Source organism: Nicotiana attenuata, unplaced genomic scaffold (genome assembly GCF_001879085.1).
Source record: "Nicotiana attenuata strain UT unplaced genomic scaffold, NIATTr2, whole genome shotgun sequence".
In the NCBI taxonomy this organism is placed as follows: Eukaryota; Viridiplantae; Streptophyta; class Magnoliopsida; order Solanales; family Solanaceae; genus Nicotiana; species Nicotiana attenuata.
The window spans coordinates 74,853-92,060 of NW_017671138.1; the positions used below are offsets into that span (position 1 = coordinate 74,853).

A 17,208-nucleotide genomic window follows, 5' to 3' on the forward strand; every position below is an offset into this window, starting at 1 on the left:
CTCTCTTTGCTCCTTTCTTGCTCTTATTCTTTTGCAAGGCCCCAATGACGTGGCAGGTTATTAGTGGTGTACGTGACGACCGCTGACGTGGCAAACAAAACACACGATAAGAGCTCTGTATGTTCCCGTCTTCCTCAACTACTTCACCGGAATCCAACTAACGACCGCCGGCGAACATCTCCGACCTCAAATATAAAGAAATAAACTCAATAAAGGAGATGAGAAATCGAAGAATCCGAAGGTTAAGCTTTGCTCTCCTACTTCTCGCACTTCTCCCAATTTCTACACTCGGACGTCAATTAGTGCTCGTCCTCTCTCAAGACGACCTCGCAGAAGCATCCGCTGATACTACAAATCTCGGCGATGACACGTCAGATACTGGATTCGACGATTTCATTGACTCCGAAGCAAAGCCCGATTACGTGCTTGATCCGGGCTCATGGAGCCCGATTTTCGAGCCCGCTATTGCGCCTCACGATCACCTTGGAGATGAAGCCTCCTATTATACAACGGTCAGTAAGATAGTTAAGGCGTCAAGCAGAGGCGATGAAAGGGCGATGGAGGAGGCGGCGTCTGAGATCGAAGCGGCTGCATCAGCTGGCCACCCCCACGCGCAGTCGATTTTAGGGTTTTTGTACGGAATGGGAATTGGAAGAGAGAGGAATAAAGCTAAGTCTTTTCTATACCACCATTTTGCTGCTGAAGGCGGCAATATGCAATCCAAAATGGCACTTGCTTACACTTATTCTCGCCAAGAAGTGAGTTTTTTATTCCTCAACTTTGCATTTACATACTCCCTCCATCTCAATTTATGCGTTGCACTTTGACTCGGCATACAGTTTAAGAAAGAAATAGAGAATTTTGAAATTTGTAGTCTGGCTATAAGTCATTTGTAAAATGAGAAGTTTAAAGTTAAATTTTTTCTAAATATAGAAAATGTATCATTTCTGTTGCTGTGAAAAGAAAAGATTTATCATTTCTCACATATGTTGACTGTTTGTTTGATCACAGATGCACGATAAAGCTGTAAAGTTGTATGCTGAATTGGCAGAGGTAGCCATTAACAGTTTCCTGATATCGAAGGACTCACCTGTGATTGAACCGGTGAGGATACACAGTGGAGCAGAAGAAAATAAGGAAGCCTTGAGGAAGTCACGAGGGGAGGAAGATGAGGACTTCCAGATTTTGGAATACCAGGCGCAAAAAGGGAACGCTGGTGCAATGTACAAAATTGGGATATTCTACTACTTTGGTTTAAGGGGAGTAAGGCGCGATCACACCAAGGCATTATCGTGGTTTCTGAAGGCAGTGGAGAAGGGTGAGGCGAGATCTATGGAACTTCTTGGGGAGATATATGCAAGAGGAGCTGGAATTCAAAGAAACTTTACCAAGGCATTAGAGTGGCTTACTCTTGCATCCAAGCAACAACTTTTTTCTGCTTACAATGGTTTAGGCTATCTCTATGTCAAAGGATACGGAGTGGAAAAGAACAACACTAAGGTAAAATTCTATTCTTTCTTTGCTATTTTTGGACAACTAAATGCACAGAGATTTTTTCCTACTTTTGGTCGTTGGTTCCCCCTTATAAATAATAGGGTAATTTGGATCTCCTTTTTTCTATCCATGGGATTGCCTTTATCTTTCACACTATATTGTTGTTAGTTCAACGGTCTGCTCATTTTCATGTGCTTAACACTCATATCTGATCACCGATTACTGATTTTTATGTTTAAGTTTCACTCATTAGATTCTTAGTGTAGCCTGCATAGAAAAAGATGTCTAGGATTCAGTTGACACACTGGTAGCTCACTCTTGCAGGCAAAAGAGTATTTCGAGAAGGCTGCAGAAAATGGAGAGGCTGGTGGATTCTACAACCTCGGAGTCATGTATCTTAAAGGAATTGGGGTGAAGAGGGATGTGAAATTAGCATCCAAATATCTTTCAGCGGCTTTTGATGCCGGTCAACCAAAAGCATTTTATCAACTGGCGAAAATGTTCCAAACTGGTGTGGGTTATAAGAAAAATGTTCCTCTGGTGAGTCAAATACAGTTAGTCATCTACTCATACATTTACTGGGATTATCGACCTTCTATCAGTATCTTATGTTCTACTTTTCATGAATGAACTTGGTTGTTGGTTTATCTTTCCTATACGCTGCCTGAACTGCAACAGCAAACAAGTTAAAACACTTATCCCCAAAAAAGGACGTGTTTGCTAAGGGTTTGGTGGCTAGTTGTTTCTTGGTGACCTTATTTAAAAAGTGGCTTTTAATTCCTAACTAGAGTCTCGTAGCCAGGCGTTCATCATAATATTTTGTCTTGAATAATTGATAGAGTGGAACGGAAATATATCCTCTCCGATCCAATTTATATGTCACTTTCCATTTTGAGGCATTCCAAATTATTTGACACCAATATATTATTAATGTTATTGTATACAACTGTGACAAGTTCTAAGAATTGAAATTCATTTAACTCTTCAGAATCTAAACATTGATGTGAGACTTTCTCTATAAAACCAGTGATGTGAAGAGCGTGAAGCGAGGAAAAGCGACAACCCACATTTCGCTTAAAGCGAGAAGCGAAGTGCTCGCTTTTTTGAAGTGAAGTGGAATTTTAAAAAAAAAAAGTTGAAATAAATACTGGGCTAATTAAATTAAAATAAAATAAGAACTAAGAATAAAGGATTTAAAAATTAGAGGAAGGGCAGTAATTCTCGGTTAAAAACTGGGCAGAGAAAGAAGAACCCAAGGATTGGCATCAATTCTGAGAAAGAACCGAAGGTAAAAAAAAATATTCGCCAGCATTTCGCTGCTATTTGGACGTTTAAACAGTGAAAGAAAAAGAAAAAGAAGAAGAAGAAGAAGAAGAAAAATCAGAACATACCTGTTGATGTTGAAGACTTGAACTTGAAGAAGAAGAAGAACCCTAGTCGATGCTGTCAGATGCTCTGCTTTAAAACCCAAGTCGCTGCTGTTGCTGTTCGTTTAATGAAAGACGCAACTGATTTCGTTTTTAATAAAATAGGACTGGGTCTGTTTTAAAACACAGAAGCGGTCGCTTCCTTCGCATCGCATGATCGCTTCTCGCTTTTTAGTGGGAAGCGGTCGCTTTTTTATACCTGAGTCGCTTCACCCATATGAAGCGTGCACCTTCTCACTTCGCATCGCTTCTCGCTTAAAGCGAGGAAGCGGGCACTTTTTTAAACACTGTATAAAACTAACTATTTATTACTTGATATATTCTTCTACTACTACAAATATAACAAACAATTAAAGCAACATCTTAGGTAACATAATTTTTTTACTTATCAAAAATAAATAAATTAAGGTAACGTCTTAAGCTCTCTGTCTAACCGAAACCATTATATGAAATGGAATGGGCTGAGTAATTGTTCTCTACTAGGTGGTGTAGTGATAATATTCCGTCATATCTTTCTACGTGTTTTTGGGTAAAGAGGAGTTGGCGCTGTGTAGAGTCGCAGATGGATTCTATAGAGGCGCCGCGGCGCTTAGCTTTCAGAGCTACTCTCCTTAATCTGAGAAAAAAGAGAGAAGCATGATATTATAGTTGCTGAAACTTTTATGTTTACAGTGTCAAACTCTAAGAAGTGCTATTGTCTTCTTAAATAGCATATAAATACCCTTAAAGGATGTATTTTCTTTTTCTGTTTGCCATTTTGTGGTCCTTCCCCCTTTAAACCTGCCCTCCATTTTTTCAGGCAACTGCCTTGTACAAACTAGTTGCGGAACGTGGACCATGGAGTTCTTTGTCTAGATGGGCACTAGAGTCATATTTGAGAGGAGATGTGGGCAAGGCTTTCCTTTTGTATTCGCGAATGGCAGAGTTAGGCTATGAGATTGCGCAAAGTAATGCTGCATGGATCCTTGACAAATATGGAGAACGAAGCATGTGTTTGGGAGAATCTGGGGTTTGCAGTGATGAAGAGAGGCATCAACGCGCGCATGCCTTGTGGTGGCAAGCTTCTGAGCAGGGTAATGAACATGCTGCATTGCTTATTGGAGACGCATATTACTATGGTCGGGTATGTTAGTTTACATTTATTAGCAGTAGCCTGAAGTTGTTTACCTTATTCTAAGCTCTTCGCATGTTACTCTGGTCGGGTATGTTAGTTTACATTCAGTAGCAGTAACCTTAATTTATCTTTTTCATACTATCCTCTTTCGTTGGCTTGACTTGCACATGAATGAAGTGCTGGAAGACTAATCGTCTGTTTCTTAATAGGGTACTGAGCGGGACTATGAACGTGCAGCTGAGGCATATATGCACGCCAAATCCCAATCTAATGCTCAAGCTATGTTCAATCTTGGTTACATGCATGAGCATGGCCAAGGACTACCTTTTGATCTTCATCTTGCCAAACGCTACTACGACCAGGCACTAGAAATTGATAATGCTGCAAAATTGCCTGTAACATTGGCCCTTGCAAGCTTGTGGATTAGGAAAAACCACGCCAATAGTTTTTTGGTAAATATTTCCTCTATTTCTTTTACTCGCATACAATACATGCACACATGGCACACAGATACTTTTTTGTTCATTTTGTATTTCAGTACATTTAGCCCCTTTGAGCTCATACATTCGTTGGATGATCTCTTGTTTCCCTTGTCAAAACTGTGACAAAGAGAGAACGCTAACCAGAAATATCCTAAAGGGATCACCAGTACTTTGGTACAGAGATATGAGGCTTCTCTGATTGTCTGGGGGACTTTGCCTTTGGCATTTGCAGAAGATAATTGGATTTGCTAGTACAGAAAAACCTAGAGTTTTATTGAACCATAGTTTGCTCGACTGTCAAATGCAGTCCATTTTCCACATTTGCTTACTGTGGAATGGTGGTTCTAATAATCACCATAATTGGGTTCTGCATGTGTGTAGAGTATGGATGGACGAATGAGAATTCAGGAGGAGAATTTTGAGTGTAAAGAAGACAAAGCACAATGCAAATCCTGAACACTGTAGGGTAAGAAGGAGCCTACTCGTTGTAGTTTACAAGCACGCGATTGGAGGAGTAAACGTGCTAGTTTTGTGAAAGCATGGTACAATACTCTAGTTTTACATACTCGAGGCTTCCATGGGATCATAAAATGCTTCAGAGTACTGTTTCCATGTCAAAGCCTCAAGGTTATCATAATTAGCAGGCAGTGTTAAATCTGGATGATTTAGTGGAAGTCAGGGGCGGCTCAAGCACATGTGTGGCCTAAAGTCAAAGTTTAATGTGAGACCTAAACTTTTAAAAGACTATTGAACACTTGAACTAATGAAATCATGGAGAAAGAAGATGATAATGGAATCTTGGATCGGAGAAAGAAGGTGAATAAGAATATCAAAGAGAAAGACAAAAGATTTATAGGGTTTTTTGAAATATGAAGAGATTAGGGAAAAGAAAAATTAACTTGAACAAATTAAGAAAAGTAAATTTTTTACACGTTATCTAATAAAAGAGTAAAAAGTTATATTGTCAAATCAACTTAAATTGAAACGTTGAGAAAACAATTCATCTACCTATTTTTAGTAAGTCAAATGGTTACTTTATTTATCTATCTAAAAAGTTTTATTTTCTTTATATGAAATTTTTTACTTTTTGTATTAAAGGTACTAAATATTATTAGTTTTTAAATACCCATAAACCTATTATTTGTAAAAAATGGGGCCCCCCAGATTTGGGGCCTAAGGCACAAGCCTTACTTGTGATAACAGTAGAGCCGGCCATGGTGGAAGTTGTGGGAGATTGTGGGCAGAGAGATGGCAATTTGGAGAGATATCCTCAAGGTTGTGGTATTACAAAGAGACATGATATGCAGCTGGACAGAGTTGTAATTTTTGCTAGGATTAGGGACTTAGGAAATATATTTAGAAAGAGACCCATAAAAACCAAGAGTGCAAAGTTGCCTTGAAGAAATTGAGATCAAATTAACTAAATGAGCCGAGTATAGTCCATCATCAGCCGAGCGTGACTTCTGTGCTCTCCTAGTAAAGTAGTATGTAATAACAGTAAGGTCAAAGGAATAGTTTTATTTTAACTCTCTCATGTCTCTAGACTGTTTAATGATGTTAGATGGAGTGGAAAGGGTTTTGCTCTTGGTCTTGTTGTGCGGGCCGGGGGCGAGGGCGGGGGCGGTTGCTTTCTTTAGTTGGGCTGCTCAGCTTGCAGGGAAATCTTTGCTTGGACCAAGGAGGAATGCTGATCATCTTATTTCCTTGATTACATGTAGCAATAAACAGATTTAACTGATGTAGAAATTCAGTGGTACTTGTGCTTGACATTCTATTCCACCTTTCTCTTCCTAAAATTTTATCGGTTGCCTACTTTGCACAGTGGAGAGGCTGTAGTAACTGATGTCAAAGTTTGAGAGAAAGAAATAGTAGAAAAATATATAGCAATATCAGTTTCTGAGTTTTACATATTAATTTTAATTAAAAAAAAAAAAGCAATATCATATCTTTTTCACTTGAAACAAGTTGGTTATATTGATATGGCCTCCTTATTGGCGTTTTCTTTCCATGTAGGTTCACATAATTGATTCGTTACCAGAATTTTATCCCAAAGTGGAAGCATGGGTGGAGGATGTCATAATGGAGGAAGGAAATGCAACAATTCTTACCCTATTTGTATGCCTTCTAACAGTGCTTTACCTTCGTGAGCGGCAGCGCAGGCATGTCGCTGCTGCTGGAGAGGTTGCTTTCCCTCATCAACTTGGTGAGCAAGGTGTGCCTGTAGCCAATTAAGCTGTTTCCAGATAGACTCCATTCTCGGGTTTTTTCTCCACATGGAAGAGTTAGATTATTTGGCAGAAAGATGTGTAGAATTTTTTTCTCGCTTTGGTCATAGAGAGCTGCCCTTTGTTTTTGGCAATGTTATATATTTGTTACACACACATGACTAATAGGATATAGTGGAAGATTGTCACGACTTGATTTTGCTTTTGTTCATTTGTAGTATATATTTCAATACAAGTCTTCGCAGCTTATTTGATAGAGGTTCTAACATTAAGTGCAATAAAAAAATTGACTTCTCCGTTTCTCTCCCACTTAACTACTACTTGATCTATTGCTTACTATCTAATTAACCAATTAGGTGAGAAATTGTGCGTTTTACACTAGCAGTTAAATTTCCTAAATAAAGTTACCAACTCCTGTTTCATGTACCAAGTTTAAATTAAGAAGTTTTGAATAGCACAGAAAGTACTTATATGATTCTGTTTTTATTATTTTCACTTGAATTTTTCGTCTAAGGAATTCTCATTTTCTTTTAACAAAAAAGTTTATAAGGTAACCCCACGCATTTCTCTTCTATTAATCATCAAGCGAAGACAAAAGTGAACACTGTTAAGATACTACATAATGTTATAATTACAAGTTATTACAGGACAAAATAACAAAAGAATTCACTAAGATCTCGTAGTTGCTGAAGTAACATAGAGAGGGAAAAATGCAAGCATATATATATGTTATTCCCGTTTTCATATCCACTCGCCCGAAGCACCAAAAAACTAAGTCAACCATATTGTTGTAATGATATCCTTGATCAATTGTATGAGCTGATCTTAAGCTACGTTAGTAAGGCTTCCTCCAAAGTTGCTGCTCGTATTTTGACTGCTTCTTTGCATCCCTGGGACGCTCACAATCGCACTTCTTGCAGACCATGTTTCTTCTGTAGTTCAAAAAGTCACATCTGTACAAGAATCCAAAAGTATGATGAGTAGAATCCATAAAACAAACCCATGCAGCATCAAAGAAAAGTTACTCACGAGGGGCATTCCCACTCTCCCGGATTCAGCAGTCTCTTTGGGCGCAGCTCTGGGCAGCGTAAGCATTTGGTATTGCTAGCAAAATTCATGAAGGCACATCTACAAAGACCCCAGAAAGAGAGAAAAGAAGAATGAAAAAAATTGAAAACCCACACCAGTGAAAAGGAAAAGGGAAAACGAGTTCGAAGGAGCCATAAAGACTACAATAACGAGATCAGTTCAACAACATCCTTATATTGTTCGTAGATTAATAAAAAGGACGAGTATTTTCTCATCAAAAGCGAACAATGTGATATAGCAGTAGGTACACTCGCATGTTTATAGCGAACTGATATCAGTTTATAAAGAGAGTAAGTCGGTAATATTTATAGTAGGCCAATGATATCCAAAGTTGAGTCATAAACTATGAAACAATATAATTTGCCAAGTGAGGTTTTAAGAATAGATCTGCTTCATAACAGCAGTATATTCTTTTTTGATAAACTGTACGATATTTAGTTTTCATTAAGAAGAAAAGGAAAACTATGGGATATTTAGTAGCTGGTAAATTATTTGACGTATCATACTGTGGGCAAGTCCAATCTCCAGTTTTCATTTCTTGAACTTTTGACACACGAGCATCTTGACTAGGTCCTTCTGCTTTGCATCGCAGGCATTGTGCATTGCGGGAGAAGTTCATAAAGTCGCATCTGCAGCAAGTCAATGTTAGGACAAGCCCAGAATGTGAGCACTAGGAAGTGACATCATAAGGAAGAAAAAAGAGGACGAGGGAAGATTGCTCCAGTTGGGGGCCCCCCAGGGGGGGGGGGGGGAGGAAGAACCACTGTTACCCCAGGGAATGGCAGTGATAGAGGTTTTTGTTGTGCCGTTTTTGAAAAGGTTACCAAATCTAATAAAAGAAGGAAAAAGAAACTAGGCACTCTGACAATCCAATCAGAGTCTAGACCACTCATTGGATGGAAAGCTTCATTGTGAAGTCCTCCAACAATACTTGACAGAATTATTGAGTGCATATCAAACATACAGGTAAAACACAACACACATGGCAAAGTAACTGAGAACTTACTGCGAACAGATCCAATCTCCTTGCTTCATATCGACATTAGAATGTTTTTTATCTCCCCTACAGAGAAGCATGGTACATTCCAGTGAGCATCAAATTTTTTATTTTAGAATCTAATACTATTGAAAAATGATTATCTCATCCCAATGCATTTCAACTTATAAGCAACAAGAAAAATCTTAAAATAGGAAAGGTGAAATCTATAAATAACCTCTTACAAGAAGTACAATTATTCGCTTGAATAAATTAGTATGAGCAGCCACTGACCACAATAAAATAGGAGGTTTTAGGCCTCCATGGCTTTTTACAATGTTGAAAGTAAGAAAATATCTTTTTTAGATCTCTTATGTGTAAACGCAAATCTCCCATGTATCATAAAACTAAAAACAAGTTTGTAATGGGCCACAAAACCATTTGACCCCCACAATAGTAACAATAATCATCATGTCCACACTTCACACCAGTGTGGTCCTAACTTTCTCAACTTACTATCCCTTATCCTAAGTTAGCTTAGAGTTTATTAGTTAACAGTTAAACCACGAACATCCGAAGTTTGATATAGATATGGTAGAATATAATGGCCGATACATTTTCTAAAAAACTTGATAAGATTGGAGCTTATGGATTGAGGAAAAGTTAATGGGAAAAGCATTAAGAAGTTCTACTGGAGGGTTAGGTTTTTCCTTTGCGTATAATTATCATATAAAAAGCTAACCACCATAAGTTAATAGTTAGTCTCTTAATACATATTAGTGCAAAATTTCAACAGTGCGTGAATGGTTAATCAAGTTTAAATAGAATTAATGTTTTCCTGCTTAGACTTTTCTAGTCCAGGATAAAGGACGTACAAGTTATGTTATATCAATGGAACTTGTACGGTACTGATATCAAGGCACATAAGTTACAGTATTCCATTTTACTCTGCAAGAACTACAGTATTTTCCTTTTAAGGAAAAAATCATAATAACCTCCAAGAAGACTTACTCAAGACCAATTGAATCTCTTCTTTTCATTTGAACATCTTCCTGACCATCCTTTCTTGAACGAAGAGACTGTTTTTTTTGTGGAGAGTCCTTGGGAGCAGGTCTTGGATGCTCAGGATCAAAAGGCGTCTCACTTAATTCAACCAACTCTGAGAGCAATTTTCTTGAAGATACTTCAATAAGCTCTCTACCAGGAGACATTGCTCCGCTTGAGATAACTGCAGGATCTAAGGCATAGATAAGCAAGACTCGCACAATATCTACTGTACGTGCAACACCCTCATCATCCTTCAATATCAAGTAAGCCCTATCACATGATCCACGGAGAATGCAAGCACCGCATACCTGCAAGTAAGTTCCTTACATAAACCCTCAAAGAACAAGCTCACTGAAAGAAGATGACACTTGAACCGCAATCAATATAACTCGTCCTGAATAGAAACTAAGAAACAATACTACAACAACAACAACAAACCCAGTTTAATCCGACAAGTGGGGTCCGGAGAAATTAAGAAACAATGAATTTTAAAAATTTAAAAGGCAACTCACCTCTCCTTCATCAAGGTTTAGATGCAGCCTTAGCCTTTTCCCCGAGTTAACGACCTTCCTGAATAGATTTGGGCAGCCCTTTTCCACAACTGTCTGCATATCTTGGTTGGACAACTTTCTGCAAAGTAATACACATATGCTTTCAAATTTCAGTTGAGGTGGGAATTGCAATACATAATCTCAGTCAGATATTGTAGTCTCTGTCTTTCCTCGAGACACAAACATTTAGAAAGTTTCTGACAACCAATACAGACAGTTTCCAAGTCAAATGTGTTAATTTCATTTACTTTACTTTATTATTAATAGTTTTAGCCTCTTCTAAATTTGAAAATTGAAACCAAGGATGCATACAAAGGATTCCCATTATTATTCCAACGGCCACAAATCTAAAGTATAGCAGACATTAAGTAGATTATCAATTTAACTTATAAAAAAAACTATCATTTTATCCTTGAGGAAAGTTTCAATCTTTGAGCCAATGAGTATCTTAATTTGCAAACGCAACCGTTTTAAGACTGTAACACCAGCTCTTTCTTTCCCGTTTTACTTAAATTTCATTGACAAGCAATGCGCACTCAGCTGGTAAAGTGTAAAAACAGAACTTTCTTACTTAAAAATGTCTGAACGGTCGCGAGAGAAGTTAAGACAAGCATCTTTTAACAGAGTCATATCCGTGTATAAACTCCCATCACCATCTTCACTCTTACTTTCAGGGAAGTATCCTTTGCTTTTCAAACGGTCCACGAAAGCTACCCATTCTGGCCACGGATGATTTCTGGTATTAACCACTGGTTCGATTGTATTGGTCTCAAGTGTAGCTGAGGTACAATTGTACCTGCGGAACCGTACAACAGGGGAAAGCAATGGCTTTGTGAAGCGAATTGGAGAGAATGGAGTAAAGGTGTTTGTAGGCTTATTCTGGTTTCGGACAATAGAGGCTCCGAGAAGAAAGAACAATCTAGAAGCGGACATTTTTACAGTATTAAAATGGACTGTGAGATTTAGGTTTCTTTAGAAAACCATGGAAGTTGAGGTTGAAGAAAGTTCAGGGTTTTTGATAGGGTTTTGATGTTCAAAGATCACCCTTTTTTTTTTTGTTGATAATTTTCATTGCCAGTAAATGAGAAAAATTAAGGGGGTGAAAAAACAAAAAGGCATTTGCACCTGCAGTCCTAAACAATTCATTAGATAAGCACCTTCGTTCCTCTTGAAAATTTTCATATGTTTGATTAGGCAAAACTTATTTTTATTACGTAAAACATCTCTCTCCTCACGAAATATATTTTTGTTGTTTAGCGTGTGAAAATATTTTTAGAAAATATTGAAGACTAATAATAATACTAGTAAATTAGATAATATTTTTATAAAATTAAGTACTAGAGTTAATAATAGTGTTTAGACATTAGATGGAGCAAGTAATAGTATAAAATCAAAAGTTAAGATAGTTATTGTAGACAATAAATTTGCGTCGAAAAAATAAAATCAAGACCGAAAATATTGCAACAATTGTAGTATTTGATTTCAAAGAATATGAGTGTACGATGGGTAGCTCCACTTACTTTTGAGTCTATCAGCTGCAACAAGGGTTGCGGGAACGAGTGTTGTGCTTGCCCCGACCGGCGAGACCCTTTCAACATAGGCAAAGGTCATTTCTATTAGAATCTTACTTTCCTCGGATACACAGAGATCATGGCCATTGTATCAGTTAGATGTGAAAAATGCCTTCTTGCATGGGGACTCGCACGAGGAGGTGTATATAGAGATAGCACCCGGATATGGAATGAAAGGGGAGTCACATAAAGTATGCAGATTGAAGAAAGCCCTGTATGGATTGAAGCAATCCCCGAGGGCGTGGCTCTATGAATCCTCTGATTCTTCTTTCCAATAATAAATAAATTCAAGGGCCTTTGAGCTTAATCTTGAATCTATATTTGTTGCCACGAATGATGATCTTGAATTCAACTAGCACGAACTTTGATTTGAACCCGTACTCCTTGAATCTTGATATGTTCTTCGTTCTTGAGCTTGAACTTGAACTTGATGATCTTGAATTCTACTAGCACGAACTTTGATTTGAACTCGTACTCCTTGAATCTTGATATGTTCTTCGTTCTTGAGCTTGAACTTGAACTTGATTGCTTGAAACTTGAAACTTGAAACTTGTAGAGAAATTTGCGGTGTTTGATCCACGAGCTCTCTCTTGCTTCTTGTTATAACTTCAGGTGTTATTTCTGAGTTATGAAGACCCCTATTTATAGTTGTGGGAGGGAAGAGTTATGATAAGAATAAACTCTTTCCGACCAATCAAATTGAAGTGTGACATGGCCGCATTTGATTGGCCAGAACATGTCACTTGCACACGTGGCGTGGTTTCATTGGCCTTCTAATGTGACTTGGCATGCCTTGTCATTTTGACACGTGGCATGATCCTATTGGTTCTTCCGTTTGACTTGGCACGCCACGTCATCTGACACGTGGCATCAAACTGGGCCTCTAGGAAGATGACATCTTGATCTTAATAGAGTGGACTCATCATTTTAGCCCAATTAAATGGGCTAGCCCAATGGATTAAGACTTATTTTTACCTCCTATAGCAAAGGTTAACATCTTATTTATTTTAAATAAATACCATTTAAAAAAATTATATTCTATAGATACCTTTTAAGGTTTATAGCAAAATATTTAATTTTGGTTACCTCCTAGCCCTAAGCCACTAAATACGCTATTCAGTTACACTATTTTCTTTCTCTAGGGTGAGTAGAATAAACCCATTTGCGCTTATCCTCTGCACTCGTCCTCTTTGATTTTCCTTTATGCTGTTTTTCTTTGCGCCTACTGTACGAATAAGTGCTGGAAGTTGCATATGTACGGGTATAGGAAGTGGAAGTATGATTCAGGGTTAGGGTTTCAGTTTCAGTCTCAGTTTGACGTATTGTTACTCTTTGCTGCGGTGGGAAAGTAAAAGGGCTTATTAGGCAAGAATTCAACAAATTGATAAAGAAAAGTTGAATCTTTGATTTTCATCAAAAGTGTAGAGAAATGAAGAATGACAAGTCCTGGGTCAGAGAGACTGGCTTTGACTCCGGTGAATCGAACGCCTATTTCGACGTCAGGTAGGGTTTCAAGTTCAAGAACCCCTTTGACAGATGAAGTCATATGGAAGCGACTGCGTGAAGCTGGGTTTGATGAGTACTCCATTAAACGCAGAGATAAAGCAGAGTTAATATATTTCAATGTATTTTCATGTATTTTATTGTATATTGTCTTTTTTTTTCCATTGTAATTCAATGTATCTCATTATATTCCATGTATTTCATTGTATTCACTGTCTTTTTTTCATTGTATTTCAATGTATCCCGCTGTATTCTATGTATTTCATTGTATTCACTGTCTCGCTATATGCCATGAATGTATTCATATATTTTTTTTAATTAATATAATTTATGTATTCAGATGTATTATATAATTTCTCTGAAGATTGCTACGTTTTTGGGGTATTTTTCGGTTGAGAATCTTTTTTATAACTGAAAATACAAAATTTTTGTGTTATAATTGAGTTTGTTGAATTATATTAGGAGTCTATTATGTTAATTGATTCACTTTCCGTTTTAAAAATAGTGTAATCCCCTATTTCACACCGTGAATACAGTAGAATACAATAATCTGTCCAGCTGTAACCCCATATTTCACTCCATGAATACAGTCGAATACACTCGAATACAACAACTCATTAGCTGTACTTCCCTGATTCACGCATATTTTTGCTAATGTATTCATGAATACAATAGCTTAAATATATCAAAGTGCTTTATGAAAATTTCTCTTTATTTAACCCATATATATTGGACTTATATAATTAATCCAATTATATTAGCCCAATAAATTTATTTGACTAAAATATCTTGAATTTAAAATATAATCCAAATTATTTAATGAATTTAATTTTAATAAAATTTACATGCCTACAGTTATAAAAAGATTACTTGAGCCCCTAAATGATAGAAAGTTATTTTTCTTCTTTCATTAGAATTTTGTTATTGGATAACATTTTCCTGTAATGGAGCATTAGAAAATTAAATTTTTCGTAAAAATTTCTTTCTTAAAAATGACCTCCATCATAGAAAGTATTATTTTAAAATTTTATTTTCAAAATTTTTTTTCATAAATAAATAAATAAATGCATAAATCAATTTTGAGATTTTCGCGAGCGTTTGGTGATAAGTTATATATTTGTGTTCTATAAATTAACTTTAATGTTAATTCTTTTTTTTTTAATTCAAACATTGCTTCAATTCCTAAGGTGAAGTAATTTCATTCAAAGTAGTAATTGAAACAAATACGAATAACTAATATATCATCTGTATGGGTCAGAATTCGACCCCACGATAATTAACGAGGCTAATCCCGTTTTAAGTTAATTCATGATTAATTAGTGGCACGACCATTCAGAATTAACGATGTTCAGCCCGCATCTGGTTCGATCGACAAGGCCATGGCCTATCCGTCACCATAAAGGCGAGATCCCAACGTGGTCACGGCCACTTATTGCCAGCTCACGAAGCTCACGGCTATAAATACCAAGAGAGGGAACCCTAGAAAAGGGGGGTTTCTTCGTGACCACTATTGAGAGAGAAAAAAGGGACAACGATACCCAAAATTATGGGCAAGAGGAACACCATTGTAAGGCTCTGAACCTCTCCCTGGAGAGGCAGACCAAACCAATATTATCAATAAGGTTTCTAATGTTTCTCCCCCTAATCCTGAGTATTAATTTTTGTTTCCTTCATTTGGTCCAACGGATTATTACGGTTTGCTATGATTTTTCCGTGATTTATTTATATTGTTTTATACTCATAAGATATATGATAACTTTTGAGCAAACAATTTGGCGCCGTCTGTGGGGATTTCCTAGCAAAATCGCGTAGTTCTTCCCTGGACCAAAAGGAAAGAAGCGCCAAACTCGAAGGGGAACTCGAACATCTCAAATCAAGATCTAAGTCCTCTCTCTCTCTCTCTCCAATATGAGATAGTGCAAACAAGAAGAAGGGGCCCCCTCCCTTCCTAAGGGAAAGTCTCTGTAAGGCACACGAGCTCCGGTCAGAAACCGGCACGGAGATATCTCGAGCCGAGGATCGCCTCAGGACAGCCTATATACCCTGGTTGGGAAGACAACGGATAAGCCGCTCAAGGTCTCGAATCCAAAACGAGTATCAGCACTCAATACCCACAATATGGGACTCTGGCTACGCGCCCTCATCATCAAAATCAACCAAGTTCAACAACAGTTGAACTGGGACTCAGGCTATGTGCCTTCGCCAGTAAAATTCAACTACGGTTGAACCATGACTCAGGCTACGCGCCCTCATCATCAAAATCAACCAAGTTCAACAACAGTTGAACTGGGACTCAGGCTATGTGCCTTCGCCAGTAAAATTCAACTACGGTTGAACCATGACTCCGGCTATGTGCCTTCATCATCAAAATCGACAAAGTTCGACTACGGTTGAACCAAGACAGGCTATGCGCCTTCACCAACAAGTTCAACTACGGTTGAACTGGGACTCAGGCTATGTGCCTTCGCCAAAAAGTTCGACTACGGTTGAACCGAGACAGGCTATGCGCCTTCAACAACAAGTTCAACTACGGTTGAACTGGGACTCAGGCTATGTGCCTTCGCCAAAAAGTTCAACTACGGTTGAACCATGACTCAGGCTATGTGCCTTCATCATCAAAATCGAAAAAGTTCAACTACGGTTGAACTAAGACAGGCTATGCGCCTTCACCAAAAAGTTCAACTACGGTTGAACCGGGACTCAGGCTATGTGCCTTCATCATCAAAATCGACAAAGTTCAACTACGGTTGAACCAAGACAGGCTATGCGCCTTCACCAAAAAGTTCAACTACGGTTGAACCAAGACAGGCTATGCGCCTTCACCAAAAAGTTCAACTACGGTTGAACCGGGACTCAGGCTATGTGCCTTCATCATCAAAATCGACAAAGTTCAACTACGGTTGAACCAAGACAGGCTATGCGCCTTCACCAACAAGTTCAACTACGGTTGAACTGGGACTCAGGCTATGTGCCTTCGCCAAAAAGTTCAACTAAGTCCAACCACGGTTGAACCAAGACTCGGGCTATGTGCCTTCGCCATTAAATCCAACGAGCTCGACCTCGCTCGAACTGCAAGGATGGACGCCTTCGTCCTCAACTTTAGCAAGTTCAACCACAGTTGAACCAAGACTCAGGCCAAACGCCTTCATCTGTGAAAGCAAAGCCTGACCTCCAACAAATCGGAGCGCAGGATAGGCACCCTCGCCATTCAAGTAAGTTCTCCCAACTCGAATTAATATTTGGGCCACGTAAAGTTCGGCCCCGGTCAAACTACGAGGCCGCGTTTTTTACCATCACGACCGGTAGTTCGACCGCGTCCGAACTGGGACTAAGGCTAAGCGCCGCTATCGCCAAATAACGGCTAAGACTCGCCCGCACCGAGTTGAAAAAGCAAGGCCATCAACTATATTATGGCTAAGGCCATCGCCGCCAACGGTCGACCTAGATTCGACTGCGGTGGATAAACGACCTGACGACGATCGAAGTTGCCTTTATGGCTAAGGCCGTCGATTCATTCACGACTAAAGTCGTCGATCTAAATTCGACTAGGGCCACCAACGTGAACGGTCAACAAAAAGCGCAACAAAAACTCTAAAGAACGAAAGAAAAACAGTGACACAAAACAAGCACAAGGCAGGCAATGGAAAAGAAAATTTATATATTTACAAAGTCAATTGCGGGTCATCCCCGCTTACACCCGGCCAAGGCCGTCAATACAAGAAATAAAAA

General features: G+C 38.4%; 2 protein-coding genes across 3 annotated transcripts; one reads left to right on the plus strand and one right to left on the minus strand.

The window, feature by feature from the left end:
• On the plus strand, positions 1-7,042 carry LOC109206180 (ERAD-associated E3 ubiquitin-protein ligase component HRD3A-like). Its single transcript, XM_019368972.1, has 6 exons — positions 1-758; positions 1,012-1,500; positions 1,819-2,034; positions 3,721-4,044; positions 4,245-4,487; positions 6,531-7,042. The coding sequence occupies exons 1-6, from the start codon at positions 219-221 to the stop codon at positions 6,747-6,749; spliced, it is 2,031 nt and encodes a 676-aa protein (XP_019224517.1). The 5' UTR covers positions 1-218; the 3' UTR covers positions 6,750-7,042.
• A 274-nt stretch (positions 7,043-7,316) lies between these two features.
• Positions 7,317-11,552, minus strand: LOC109206181 (zinc finger protein VAR3, chloroplastic). 2 transcript variants are annotated; one of them, XM_019368973.1, is made up of 7 exons: positions 10,977-11,549; positions 10,367-10,484; positions 9,819-10,162; positions 8,838-8,894; positions 8,338-8,460; positions 7,772-7,870; positions 7,317-7,695 (listed from the first exon to the last, which is right to left on the minus strand). In XM_019368973.1, the coding sequence occupies exons 1-7, from the start codon at positions 11,336-11,338 to the stop codon at positions 7,578-7,580; spliced, it is 1,221 nt and encodes a 406-aa protein (XP_019224518.1). In that variant the 5' UTR covers positions 11,339-11,549; the 3' UTR covers positions 7,317-7,577. The 2 variants fall into 2 exon arrangements, with proteins under 2 accessions (XP_019224518.1, XP_019224519.1); XM_019368974.1 differs by lacking the exon at positions 8,338-8,460 and having other exon boundaries at positions 10,977-11,552.
• Positions 11,553-17,208: the final 5,656 nt, after the last annotated feature.

Excerpts from the sequence above, each read along its gene's own strand:
- LOC109206180 (XM_019368972.1), top strand. The coding sequence starts at position 219 with ATGAGAAATCGAAGAATCCGAAGGTTAAGCTTTGCTCTCCTACTTCTC. Across the intron at positions 1,501-1,818 it reads TGGAAAAGAACAACACTAAG|GCAAAAGAGTATTTCGAGAA; the intron begins GTAAAATTCTAT and ends TCACTCTTGCAG. Across the intron at positions 2,035-3,720 it reads ATAAGAAAAATGTTCCTCTG|GCAACTGCCTTGTACAAACT; the intron begins GTGAGTCAAATA and ends CCATTTTTTCAG.
- LOC109206181 (XM_019368973.1), bottom strand. The coding sequence starts at position 11,338 with ATGTCCGCTTCTAGATTGTTCTTTCTTCTCGGAGCCTCTATTGTCCGA. Across the intron at positions 8,895-9,818 it reads AGAGATTCAATTGGTCTTGA|GGGAGATAAAAAACATTCTA; the intron begins GTAAGTCTTCTT and ends GCTTCTCTGTAG. Across the intron at positions 8,461-8,837 it reads GGAGATTGGATCTGTTCGCA|ATGCGACTTTATGAACTTCT; the intron begins GTAAGTTCTCAG and ends GACTTGCTGCAG.